The sequence below is a fragment of the Triturus cristatus genome, chromosome 11, assembly GCF_964204655.1.
Source record: "Triturus cristatus chromosome 11, aTriCri1.1, whole genome shotgun sequence".
Lineage (NCBI taxonomy): Eukaryota > Metazoa > Chordata > Amphibia > Caudata > Salamandridae > Triturus > Triturus cristatus.
The window spans coordinates 1,149,285,216-1,149,298,082 of NC_140594.1; the positions used below are offsets into that span (position 1 = coordinate 1,149,285,216).

The 12,867-nt window shown below is 43.5% G+C and overlaps 1 protein-coding gene across 1 annotated transcript in view; it reads left to right on the top strand.

Annotated features, from left to right (window-relative positions):
- Nucleotides 1-12,867, top strand: part of LOC146788618 (uncharacterized) — a 192,113-nt gene that overhangs the window by 157,628 nt on the left and 21,618 nt on the right. The window contains 1 exon segment of the mRNA XM_085633186.1: nucleotides 6,387-6,566. Coding sequence (XP_085489312.1) covers nucleotides 6,387-6,566 — 180 coding nt within the window.

The window sequence follows — 12,867 nt, forward strand, 5'->3', positions numbered from 1 at the left end:
ACTACTGCTAAAGAACAAGTTACTTACCTTCGGTAACGCATTATCTGGTAGAGACTCTATCTAGCTGCAGGTTCCTTACCTTTGATTTTCCCAGGCATCAGAATGGATCCGTAAACTTTTGCTGAGCAACATCCCTTGCGCGCGACGTCGATGGTTTCATCGGCTCCCCGTGACGTCGTCGACGTCATCAGCGTTGGTTATGATTTAGGCGACACCCAGGTGCGTGGACCTTAGCACTTTTTGTTTTTTCCATGCCAGAAGTGCAGAGCCACGAAGTAACTAAAGTAGTCGCGTGCAAAACTAGGGCCCTGAAAGGGGGGAACAACCCTAGTCCTACAATATCAGTCCGCAAAGCTGGGAGGCATGGTTGGGGCTGTAAGGAATCTGCAACTAGATAGAGTCTCTACCAGATAATGCGTTACCGAAGGTAAGTAACTTGTTTATCTGATAGAGACTTCTAGCTGCAGATTTCTTACCTTTGAATTAGATACCCAAGCCGTACCATCCCGGCGGTGGGTTGCAGACTCTCATCTTAAACTAAGAAGTCTTGCAGGACTGAACGTGCAAAATGTCCATCCCTGCACACCTGACCATCAAGGCAGCAATGTTTTGCGAACATGTGCAAAGAAGCCCACGTCGCTGCCTGACAGATGTCTTAGACTGGGACACCCCGAGCCAAGGCCATAGTCGCAGCCTTTCCACTGGTAGAATGGGCCCTTAATCCCTCAGGGGACTGCTTTTTTGCCAAGGCATAACAGATCTTTTTTTGTAAATTTCTTTATTGACATTTCATAAACAAAAAACAAGCAACAACAAAAAATGGGTCTGTTTTCTCCCACCGCACAATATGGTAACATGATCACAATGATTAGTACTATTTGTAGTAATGGCTATCTACAGTTCCTGGTCTCGATTTCAACATATATCATTGTACACAGTATACAACTTATTGAAGGTTGGTATTGGTTACATCAATAATACCATACTTATACCTTAGCCCATTCTGGCAGTTATTATTGGCTACGGTGGAATAGCCCGTGAACCTGGTTAACCTCTTCTAATCCTCAGCCGGCGGCACAGGGGTATCTGCCTCCTCCGTCTGACGAGCTCGGGCCCCCTCCAGAAAGGGGCTCCTTATGTCTTTTGGCCTAGATGCCGCAGGCAACAGTTCCCAAAAGGTAGACAATTGAGTGTGGCAAAATGTGACATCATGGATCCAAACTTTCACAGAGGGTGCACCCTCCCAACCCCAATGCATAGCCACCCTACGTTTGGCCAACAGAAGTAGTAATGCTTGCAACTTGTGGGTCCCAGACGGTGTCCCCTGTACATAACCCAGTAGCCCCAGCAGGTGGTCGGGGTTGGCATTTACACCCAGTATTTCATGTATTGTGCAAAAAATTGTAGACCAGAATGTGTGCAGGAGAATGTCTGCATCTCCAACATGTGTCATCTTCCCTTATTCCCATGCTGTGAAGCTGGGTCGGAGTTCTATAGAATTTATGAAGGAATTTAAAATGGATTATAGTTGGGGGATAAAACAGTTAGCTGATTGCAACAAAATGCCCACTGCTCCTCTGTAATTGGGGAAGAAAGGTCCGCATTACACTCCTGGAAGGCCCTGGGCTCCAGCACAGGGGCCGAGTTCTGCATTGTGTTATATAGCCTTATAATGAGTCGGCTCGGTGAGTCTGTTTTAGAACATTCTAAAGTGCTAGTGTGTGGTTGGTGGATTCGGGAAGGTGTCATGTAGTGTTCTGCACGTGGCTTTGAGTTTATGGTGGAAAAATAGGTCGGAGAAAGGAATCCTTCGACCCTCTAGGGAAGGCATAATAGATCTTAATGTAGAGAACGACTCAGCGAGAAATGGTCCTTTTCTGCACTGCCCTTCCCTTCTTTGCTCCCACGTACCCCACAAAGAGTTGATCGTCCACCTGTAACTCTTTTGTGCGGTTAAGGTAGAACGAAAACACTCTTTTTGGGTCCAGCCGGTGGAGATGCTCCTCTTCCTTAGAGGGATGCGGGGGAGCAAAGGAGGTGGGCAAAGTGATTGACACCCAGATGGAATGGGGTAACAACCTTTGGCAAAAAGGATGCCCTGGTGCAAAGCACCCCCTTTTCCGGAAAGGACACAAGATAAGGAGGCGAGCATCATAACCCCAGCAACTCACTCACCCTCCGGAAAGACATAATCAACACTAAAAAGGCTGTTTTGATGGTCAACAGCCAAAGGGGACAATTGTGCAAAGGCTCAAAAGCAGCACACATTAGTTAGGTAAGGACCAAATTAAGGACCCACTGTGGCATAACAAAGCGCGTGGGTGGAAACAAGTGAGCCAGCCCTTTTAAAAATCGTTTTACAATAGGAGACTTAAAGAGAGAGGGCTGGTCTGGCAGCTGAACAAAAGCAGACAGAGCAGAAAGGGAACCCTTGAGAGTAGCGAACGCAGAGCCCTGCTGGTCAAGGGTTAGAATGAATAAAAGAGCAGTAGAAAGAGAAGCAGAAAGAGGGTCAATGGACCTTTCTTTACAGTATAATCCAAATTTCTGCCAATCGCAGGCGTATACCGTCTTAGTGGAGGGCCGCCTGGCAGCCAGAATAATGTTACAGACTTCGGGAGGAAGGTCAAAAGCTTTTAACTCTCACCGCTCAATCTCCACGCATGGAGGCACAGAGTTGACAGGTTTGGGTGGAGAACCCTCCCCTGCTGCTGCGACAGAACATCCTCCCAAAGGGCCAGCCTGATCGGAGGATCAATACTCATTCTCAGGAGCTCTGGAAACCAGAGTCCGGCACTACAAGAATGACTTGGGCCCGGTTGCTCCTGATCTTCTTCAGAACCCTGGGTGGTATGGATGGAAAGTCATACAACAAGCTAAAATTATTAGTAAATCAAAAATAATTTGGTCTCCACCTTTATCTTTACCTACTCATTGGACATTCTGGTTATACTTGCCACACTTAAAAACAGATTGATTAAACGGTACCAAATTTACAAGCAAGGTAAATGTTTACTGAATGCCCTTTCAACTATGCACCCCCTTTATGCATTGCACTAAATTTGAAAACCTAACCCTTCATAGTTCTGACCAAAATGTGTGCATATTCATCACTCAGTGGCAAACGTATTAGCCAATGAAAATATTCTTACCCATTAACTGGGCCCTGCTTTATGGATATGCACCAATTCAAAATGCCAATAGTAATCTGACCATACTAAGGCCTTAATTACCGACACCGTTCCGGTGTGGGAACTGACCGACCGTAATTACGAACACCCTATTACATGGTGTGGTCGCAAAGTCCCATTTCTCTATGGGAGCTTGTGCTGCAGTCGGAAACCAGCCGCAGCACAAGCTCCTACAGAGAAATGGGAGTGCCTGTAAATCCCTGCACCGCATGGCATACGGTGCAGGGATTTACAGAGGGCACCATAGGTGCCCCCAAGGACCCCAACCGGAGGCCACAGAGGCATGGGGGCCCCCAAAGTCACTTCCCGACATGCTTTTCATGTCGGAAAGCCCAACATGAAAAGCCTGTCGGAAACCGACAATATAATCCCGTAGGCAAAAACGCCATCCGTAGGGGATTATGTGCGGCCTCCGACTTGCCGATGGCTCCTTGAGCCCGTCGAAAGCCAGTTGGTCCAACCGGTTGGTTTAAACTCCAATTGCCTATATTGTAATTAGGCGGTCAGACTTTAAACCAAGGATGTTGGCAGGAAAGCTTTCTGACTGACATCCTGAGGAGCCCCTAAGTGTGCATCAAATTCTAGACGGGAGACAGTAGGATTATTCAGCTAGATTATCTAAATGTAACTGCAAAAAATCACAGAAACACGTAAATCTGCTGGCCCTCAGCATTGTCCACTGTTTTATCATTTATTCATGGGGGTAAATCTAAATATTTTATTTTGAATCAGTGCCCATTATTAGCTGAACTTTGACTAAACCAGCTGTACAAGCTAACTACTCCAAAAACTGTTATATAACACTTCTCCCTGAAACTCTGCTGGTTAGGTATGGGCAAACTGCTATAAAAACAGGACTTTTGTGACATTTTGTGGCACAAGATAAGGAAATTGCCATTTTGCCAATGAAAAGTTGTGAGAATTTGCATCCATCATCTTTTTTTGCAATGATAAAGCAACTTTAAAATTAATTGTTGCAAAACGCATGCTGGCAAATTTCTTTCACGTTTGAGAACCCGCAGTTGTTATTTAACCAATCAGAAGTCACTTAATGAATGAAGCAAAAACGTACATTAAGTGAAGGAACATTTATACTTGACCTCAACCTGTCTTTAGATATGTAAATTAGGCTGGGATTGGGGAAAAGGCTCTGCACCCAGAGGTCATGAGTGCCCATGAAACAGTAAGCCATTCTATCACCTCCTTTCCTTACTAGTTGCTTTTTTGTCATTGAATTATTTTAGAGAACTTTTTACTAAGGCTCAAAGGGGCATATCATCAAGGACCGGCGATAATTATCGCAAAGCGCACTTAGCGCTAGGATAATTATCGCCGGGTAACGTGGAATTTGCTGAGATAGCGTGCTATTAGCAACGCTTATCTCAAAAGCGATAAAAATCCAAGCGCTAACTGCAAAATGTGAGATTATCGCTGGAAATCCAGCGATAACCTCACAAAGTTTGGCGATAGCTTGATGATAGGGCAAGGCACACTTAGCCATGATATCCACCTTACATAGGATATCATGGCTAAGTCAGTCTTGAAGCAGGCGTAAGGAAAATAGCGATGACAGAGGTTATCGCTACTTTGCTAGTCGCTCTGCAGGTTAGCGTGCCCATTGATAATTGGAGAAATGTCGCAGGAACGCCCACTTTGCATCTCATTAGAGATGAAAAGATGGGCGTTGGGGGAATGGGCGATAATGCAAGGATTCACGCGATAGCGTGACCTTGCTGATTAGGCGATAAAATTATCGCCGCTTTTCGGCCAAAAGCGGCGATAATTGTTTATCGCAGCCTTGATGATATGCCCCTAAAATTGTTTAAAATATACCCAGGGTTCCAGACATTTAGGGGTCTATTTACAAAGTTTTAGCACTGTGTTTGTGTCACAAAAGTTATGCAAAACAACGCTGAATCTTTTTTCACAAATTTACTTTCTATTGCTAAACTTGTTTAGCGCTTGAAATTCACTTGAAAGTAGCACCAAGCTTTCTGACGCTAAGCCCTATTTACTTAAACAAAAGTAGACAGGGTTTAGCGTGAGAAATAGCACCAATTTCAAATAGGCGCTATGAAGGAGAAATGCTTTCATTTCTCCTTTGTTTTCAGCCTTTGTATGTGTGCTGCACTGTACAGCCCACACAGAAAGTGGGAAAAGGTTTACAGTTAGTCTAAGCATGGTATTTTGAAGTAGAATGGTTTCCTTCCAGTACAAAACCTATACTAGACTCACTGAGGCACCCTTGCACTATGGCGCAAAGGTGTGTCCGTGGTGCACAGCAGCATATTTCCGCACCGCAGCTAGTAAGAGGGGAAGAGAGAGACATATTTCTGGAAATAAGGGGGCATATTATCAAGGACGGCGTTAAAAATTATCGCAGGTTTAGCGGCAAAAAACTGCTGCTAAAGTGGCGATAATGGGCTTGATAATATGCCCTGGAGAATTCCAATAGAAGCCCATGTTCACGCCAGAACATGGACTTCTATTGGAATTCTCTACGGCATATTATCAAGCCCATTATCGTCGCTTTAGCTGCAGTTTTCTACCGCTAAACCGGCGATAATTTTTAACACCGTCTTTGATAATATGCCCCATGGGGTTCTCCTGCTCTCTCCTTACATGCAGCGCAGTGCAACATTTACGGCTGGTGCACTGCTTTCGGTAGGAAACAAGTAAATCTTGCCCGTGGTATTCCAGCGCACAAATGTATCTTGCTTTGCTTGAGGACAATGCCAGATTACGTGTTCTTGGTGGCGTGATGTAGTTTACGGGTTCTAAAATCTTGTTTGGAGAAACAACAGGGTGAAGCTTTGATTCTGACCCTGTTGGCCATTGATTTGCTCACAATGGTCAAGTGATGTATTTCCTCTCATAGGTCCTCTCTGGGACCCCTGAACCCAGAGGGTGCCTTGACCAATTGTTACAAAACCACTAATGGGACACAAACCCATATCATTGGTGGGTGGGTTTGACTTGAGCGACACAATATCAGCAACTCTTTCAACAAATAAATAGGTGTCTCCCAATCATTCTCTCAATTGTTCATTGCATCTTGGAGGTGCATGTGCTGTATTCAGCTGGATTATTAATGTTTATCCATTAAAAGTGATGACATCAAAATCTAGAAGGGAATTTAAACCTGTTTGATTATAATGAAACATTGAGCCAGGCTTTTCTCCTATTTACATGCAGGTGTGTTCCCTTTTCCATTTATACCACCTCCGGTGACACCTGTGACATCATCGCCATTAATATCAGCGCCTTCTTTGGCATCCTTTTTGGAGCTCTTGCGTTCCTTTTCCTGCTTGTGGTGGCCATTGGGCTCACAGTCTACTGGTGCCGTAAGAGGCGGCGGGAAGCGGATGATGAAAGGTAAGCAATTGTTTATGGTGGCAGTAGGGTGTGTCATGCAAGCCTCAGTGTGACTTGTTGGCTTTAATTTTGTTTAAGTTTCAAAAAGAGTAAGATTATATGTTGTTGTGGGCACAAATAAATTGTGTGAGCTGCACATGTCCTCCATGTGTCGTATTTGATACGAAGAACTGAATCCTGAGGCGTTTTAAGGCATGGGCAAAGTGGGCTGTGGCCCAGGGCCCCCAGTCTTTCAGGGGCCAGCTCTGTTCTGCTAATTGTCTTGTCCTGATGGCCTTGAATAATTCTTGAACGGTTTGTTTTAAATACTGTTTTCTTTAATTTATTTTTAATATGGGTGATGTGTGGGAGTCTATTACAGACATTTTGCAGAGACATGTTGCATTTATGTTTCATTCTATTTAGATCAAAAAAGGACCTCACATATTCATATGTCACAGAGATTATTTGCAGTAATATTATTGAGTTGCTGCTGTGTTACAATATTGTAAGCCCACCTCACTTTACTTAAATATTAAACGTAAACACACTTAGATTTGGAACAAGTGTGCCAGTGCACTGTCAGTGACCTGGAAAAAGAGGATATGAACGGGCTGAAACTGATTCATAAATTCAAAGCTGGAGGGTCCCCCAAAATACTTTCGCCCAGGGCCCCCAAAAGCCTTACGATGTCCCTGACTGAATCAGTATTTCTACTTACACTGAATACTGATCTCAAGTGAAAAGAAACTCCAAAACATGTCATCAACCAATAATGACACACTAAGTATATATCAACGGAAGCAGAAAAGGGAAACTACACTCATATCAGTTGGAATTGCCTGCAAAACAGAAATTGCATATGTGCGTACCTCCACATCGCTTACGCTGTACTATTGAAGAGGGATAATATTAGAACATTGGAATGTTAAAGACCATGGAGCAGCAGCCGCCTATATAAACTGGCATAGACCCACTGCTCTCAACATTTCAATGGCCTGATGTCCTCTGCCTTTTCCTTTACCCTGCCACACCAAAATGTACGTATCAGGCAGACTAAAGAAAAAAGGAATAGGCCCTATAGCAAAACACATGGAGCCTTCACCCTCTCTCCTTCTGTAGCTCTGTGTCACAGGGGCTTCAGAAGGATGGAGGGGTGAATGCTGCTCGGCTCCTGGGTCTCCTTGGCTTGGCTGAACTGCGAAAAAAAGTTTAGCTGAGCCCTTGGAGAACCATGGGCAGATTTATGACAACCTGCTTTCACAGCTCTTTCTGTGAATGAGGAAAAGTTATCCCATTGGCCTTGCACACAGCTGTTAACAGTTAAACATTCACAGCAAGATCTGTGAATCAAAGGATTTGCAGCTGCAGGGCATTTTAACCCCCTGGGTCTCCGATGCATTTGTTTTCTCAATTAGAACGTCTCACCCTCATGGGGTGGGATGTTCTAATAGCTTTAAAGCCCACTGTGGATGGACTATACTGGCCATTAAAGGCCGCTCCCTTGTTAAAGGCCATCGTCTTCGGCTCGAGCCTTAAAAGTTGGAGCACGCCTGTAATGGCTGATATAGCCTCCTACAGTAGGCTATTAAGCTATATCACCACTTTAGAATGTTGTCAGCTCCATTGACAACAACAGAGTGACACCCAGCTAATGATGGCGGTAATAGGCCTTCTACTCTGACATTCCAAAGTTTATCTTTCTGTTTCTCCCTTTTTAATTTAGAACATTTAGATTATTTTAGTAGCTATAACGGTTGATGTAGATCTTCGTCCTAAAAACTGAAGCTCAGGTTCAGGGCCTTAACAACCAGTACAGTTCTCAGCAGCATGCTAGAAGGTTACAATATTATAATTTAAATGTTCATATTTGATGAAGCATAGTTGTCCCAATGTAACAGCTCTACATATAGCGTGCAGCCCTGGGGCCTTGTGTTTCATGTAGAGAAAACAAGGATGAGAGAGAGGATGATGTTGTGGGCAGTACAGCATACAGCTCTCTTCTCTTGTTAGGTAAACACAAATAGTTAATTCAAGGTTTTTCTTTTTAGGGATATGACCCACCAAGTTGGCATTCTTTATCACTGGCTGTACTCCTTAATCAAGGTTGGCTCGTAAGTGTGAGGTGCTTCTAAGGGGCATTTACATTTACACATTTACATTTACATTTACATGGTGAATTCGACTGCCCATATTTATGGACAAGCCACGCAGTACAGTGCAGCAAGTCCCCTTCAGTGACTTCATAAATCTAATTGTTATGTTGCGTAATTCTTGTACTACATTGCGTGGTGCAGGAGCAATATAAAGGGAATCGTAAATATGTCCCCTTGTCTCTAAGCAGGAATGTGTTGCAGTTGTTGAGTCCCTCTGTCATTATATGGATTGTAGGGACCTCTGTACTTGAGTTAATGTACCCTCTGGTAGACTAATCTATTTTATTGCAGACTCCCTAATGCAAGGTGCCACAACCGGGACAGTAGTAGGAGAGATGATATAAACATACTCAAATGCATATATATATATTTTTTTTTTCGTATTTATATAGCGCACAGCTGCCCCAGCAAAGGGGCGTCCCGGCGCTCCTTGAACAGGAAACCGGCACACAAGCAAACCAATGGACAAGCCATGACAGTGCTAGGCATCCAGGGGAAAAAGGAAGGTTTTAACGGCCTTCCTAAAAATCAGAAGTTCATCAATGGCGCGAATATGGGCAGGGAGTGAATTCCACAGCTTGGCAGCAAGCACACTGAAAGAGCGGCCACCGACCCTAACCCTCTTAAAACGAGGAACTGTAGCCAGATGAAGCCCTGAAGATCTTAAGGACCGCGACGGTACAAGTGGCGAAATAAGATGTTCCAGAATCTGAGGGGAAGAGTGCTTGAGAATTTTAAACGAAAGGCAGAGAGACTTAAACTTAATCCTCTGGGAAACAGGGAGCCAGTGAAGTCCATAGATGGTTTTTTTGGCCGAGCAAAATCTTGGCAGGCCCACCAGAGCCCTGGCGGCAGCGTTTTGAACGCGTTGGAGTCTAGAAAGTTCGGCCTGATTAGCTCCGAGCAAAAGAGAACTCACATAATCCAACCAAGACAAGATAGTAGCTTGTACAATAAGCTGTCTGGTTGGGGCATCAAAGAATTTGAAAATAGGACTAAGCCTACGAAGAATCCCAAGGCACATGGCAGCGATTTTCTTAGTATGAGAGACAAAGCTAAGATTGGACTCTAGCCAAATCCCTAGGTTTTTCACCTCGGTGGCAGGAAGAGGGGTAGGGCCAAGCTCAGGTGGCCACCAATGATCACCCCACAAATGGCTCTGCTTGCCAACAATAAGCACCTCGGTTTTTTTTGCATTCAATTGCAAATATCCACTGCTCTCCACCTAAAAAGAGCTACGGGCTAGGATTTGAGCAAATTTACGCCTAAAGGTTTTTGTGAGGGGGAATGTGGATAGAGAGGAGGACAAAAGAAATACACTGTATGTTAGTGAGATCAGGTACAAAGTGGAAGCAGGAGCCTTCTATCAAAATAGGAGCAGGAAATATTAAATACAGCATACAGGAACATTATTACTAAGCTGTAGCAAAGCAACTTGTTCCTACTATATGTCTGCTTAAAATGTCCTGAATACATTCCTTCTTTTGTTGGTTGCCTGTTTCTGTCCGCTCTGGAAGACCCAGCCCCTGTATCTCAGCCCCAGTCACCACTGAAATCTTCCGCAGCTTCCATTCCTTTGGCTTCTGGAGTGTGTTTCTTGTGTTTCACTTGGTCTGTCCTGATCTCTAGTGTTACCTTGTTAAGTCTCAACACCGCATTAAAAAGTAATGAAGTACCGGAGGTAATTTATATCCCCTGTATCCATATTTGCGTTAACATGTTTCAGTCAATTTAGGATTCCATCCAGGGTCTGTGTTTTTGTTCAGGCTAGAGGTCCGTTGATTGTTTTGCAAGCCCACTACCTATCCTAGTGGGTGTGTGTATTGCGAGATGTCTACGACGGAAGTATGTCCAAAAGTATCACTTGTCTGGGTCCTTGGTCAGTTCCAGTATTGGAAACAGAAATTGAAGAACCTTATAGTAATTATGATTTAACTGTGTTGATTCTGGAGACATATGTGTAATATAATTTTTCATGGTTTCTTTGACACTATTATTTAAAAAAAGAGAATATTCTGAGCCAAGACAGAGCTTCTGCTGTGTGCATATTTATAATATACCACATTTTGAGAATGAAAAACATGCGGTAATGTGTACAGTTGAGGCTTGTTCTAGTTCTAGTTGGAACTCACCCTAACTTAGGAGTAAAGGGCCACAAAAGGATGCTAATAATGGCTATTCCTATACTAAAAAAAAAAGTCCTCTTGGCAATAGGGGTTTATGTCACAAGGAACAGACACCCAGCATATCAGGTGTTGTAACCAGAGGCAGCTGCTGGGGTACCAAAGTGTTGGGCAGCACAAAGGGAGGCAGCACAGGGGGAAGCAGCACAGGGGGAGAAGCCCGGGGAATAGAATTAAAAGAATGCTTACCTGCCATCTGCAGCATCTGTGCCCTTCTGACCTCTACTCCTCGACTCCCGGCATGCCACAGGCTCCCCTACGCCAATCCAGATGCTGGTCTCTTGCTGGTATTATCCAGCATGAGAGCAGCTCTGTGATTGGTGTGGGCACCTTAGTTAGGCGCTAACTATGGCCCTACGAGCCTGTGCTTGATTTTCACCCGGCTGCACAGCTCGGTGGAGAGATCGAAGTGCACATGACTATTTGGCTGGCCTTAGACGTGCACTTCCTGTAGCTGTGTCATGTAAGAATGGATGGCCCGCCCATGGCTCGGCTGCAGGAAGTGAGCAAGGAAAAATAAAACAATAACCTTTGTTATTATCATATTCTTTTTCGCTACTGAAAAACAGCGGGGCGAGCTCCTCCTCCGCTGGTTCTAACCCTCACTTATTCTGAAGCGACCAGTTTAACAAAGTGTTCCCTTCTTAGTGAGGTTACTGCTGGGGAAGCGGCTTTTAAATGTTGCTCAACCTGCATTCCACGTGTGGCGTTATCACAGAGTTTAGCATGTGATGTCAAGTATTTTTATAAGACAAAGAATGGCAGTAGGGCTTTAGGACAGTCTCACTAGTATTTATCCGTATTAGTTCATTAGTTAGACCCAGACACTGTTTGTGAGTCTACCCCCAACAAATCACTACACAAAACTACTTAGCACATACAGGACAGGAGTGTTTATTATGTACACATGTGTTATCATTGATAATATAATATTTTTTACAAACTTCCTCATCAGAAGTGAATTCATTATGATCAATTATACCGGGGTTCAGAGTGTCACACTCTGAACACAGTAGAGGGTAGCTGTTCCTTTGGATCCATGGAAGAGCAATATATTTGATCATAATAAATTCACTTCTAATGAGGAAGATGAAGGGTTGGAATAAATAAACTGGAGTTGAACTTAGAATATTTGATGACTCATCATTGATACTATTGTCTGGGATCCACTCATTACAACGCAATGCCTAACTAGAGATGATCCACCTGGTTTTGAGCATTTACTTACAACCCTGAGGTTCAATTAGTACAAAACACATTGGCTGGGCTGAATTCATGTTTACATCTGCAAAAAGACTACAAAGAAACCAAGATTTTTTCATCAAGATTCCGTGACTCTTGTGTATTACTAATGTACACTCCAATAATTACGGGTTGGATAATTTATATATTAGGTCTATATTAATTATGATGTCTGGGCATCATCATTAATGATGAAAATGTGAAGTTTCTAAAAAGATTAATGATATTATCAATGATAACACATGTGTAGATAATAGACACTCCTGTCCTGTATGTGCTATGATGTCAGATATGGTTGGTGTCCGTGAGGACCCAATGCAACTCTACTTCTTCAATATCAACTAATCAGGATTTGCTTAATATATTATGATATTTTCTTTTAATTATACTATGTATTGGTCAGAACTTTGTTGTATAGTTACATCCACTATTCTGGGGGTTATATAGCTGATCTTAGGATATTCTTTTCACAGCATATCATTATTTGATGACCATCATGACATTCTATATGGTATCAATTGGCAATGGCTCTCTATTGATAAAACAATATTATTTTGTCTGTCGGCTCCAGAATGACTGGTGGGCATAAAGATATATATGTGTGATAGGGGAAATTGATGGTTGATATTTCATTTATTACACTGGACTAGGACTCACTGTGTCAACTGAATGAACAGTGATAGGCCTGATTGGAAAGGCTGGTGGGATCTATTTCAGTATGTGCTACTACAAGGGATCTCA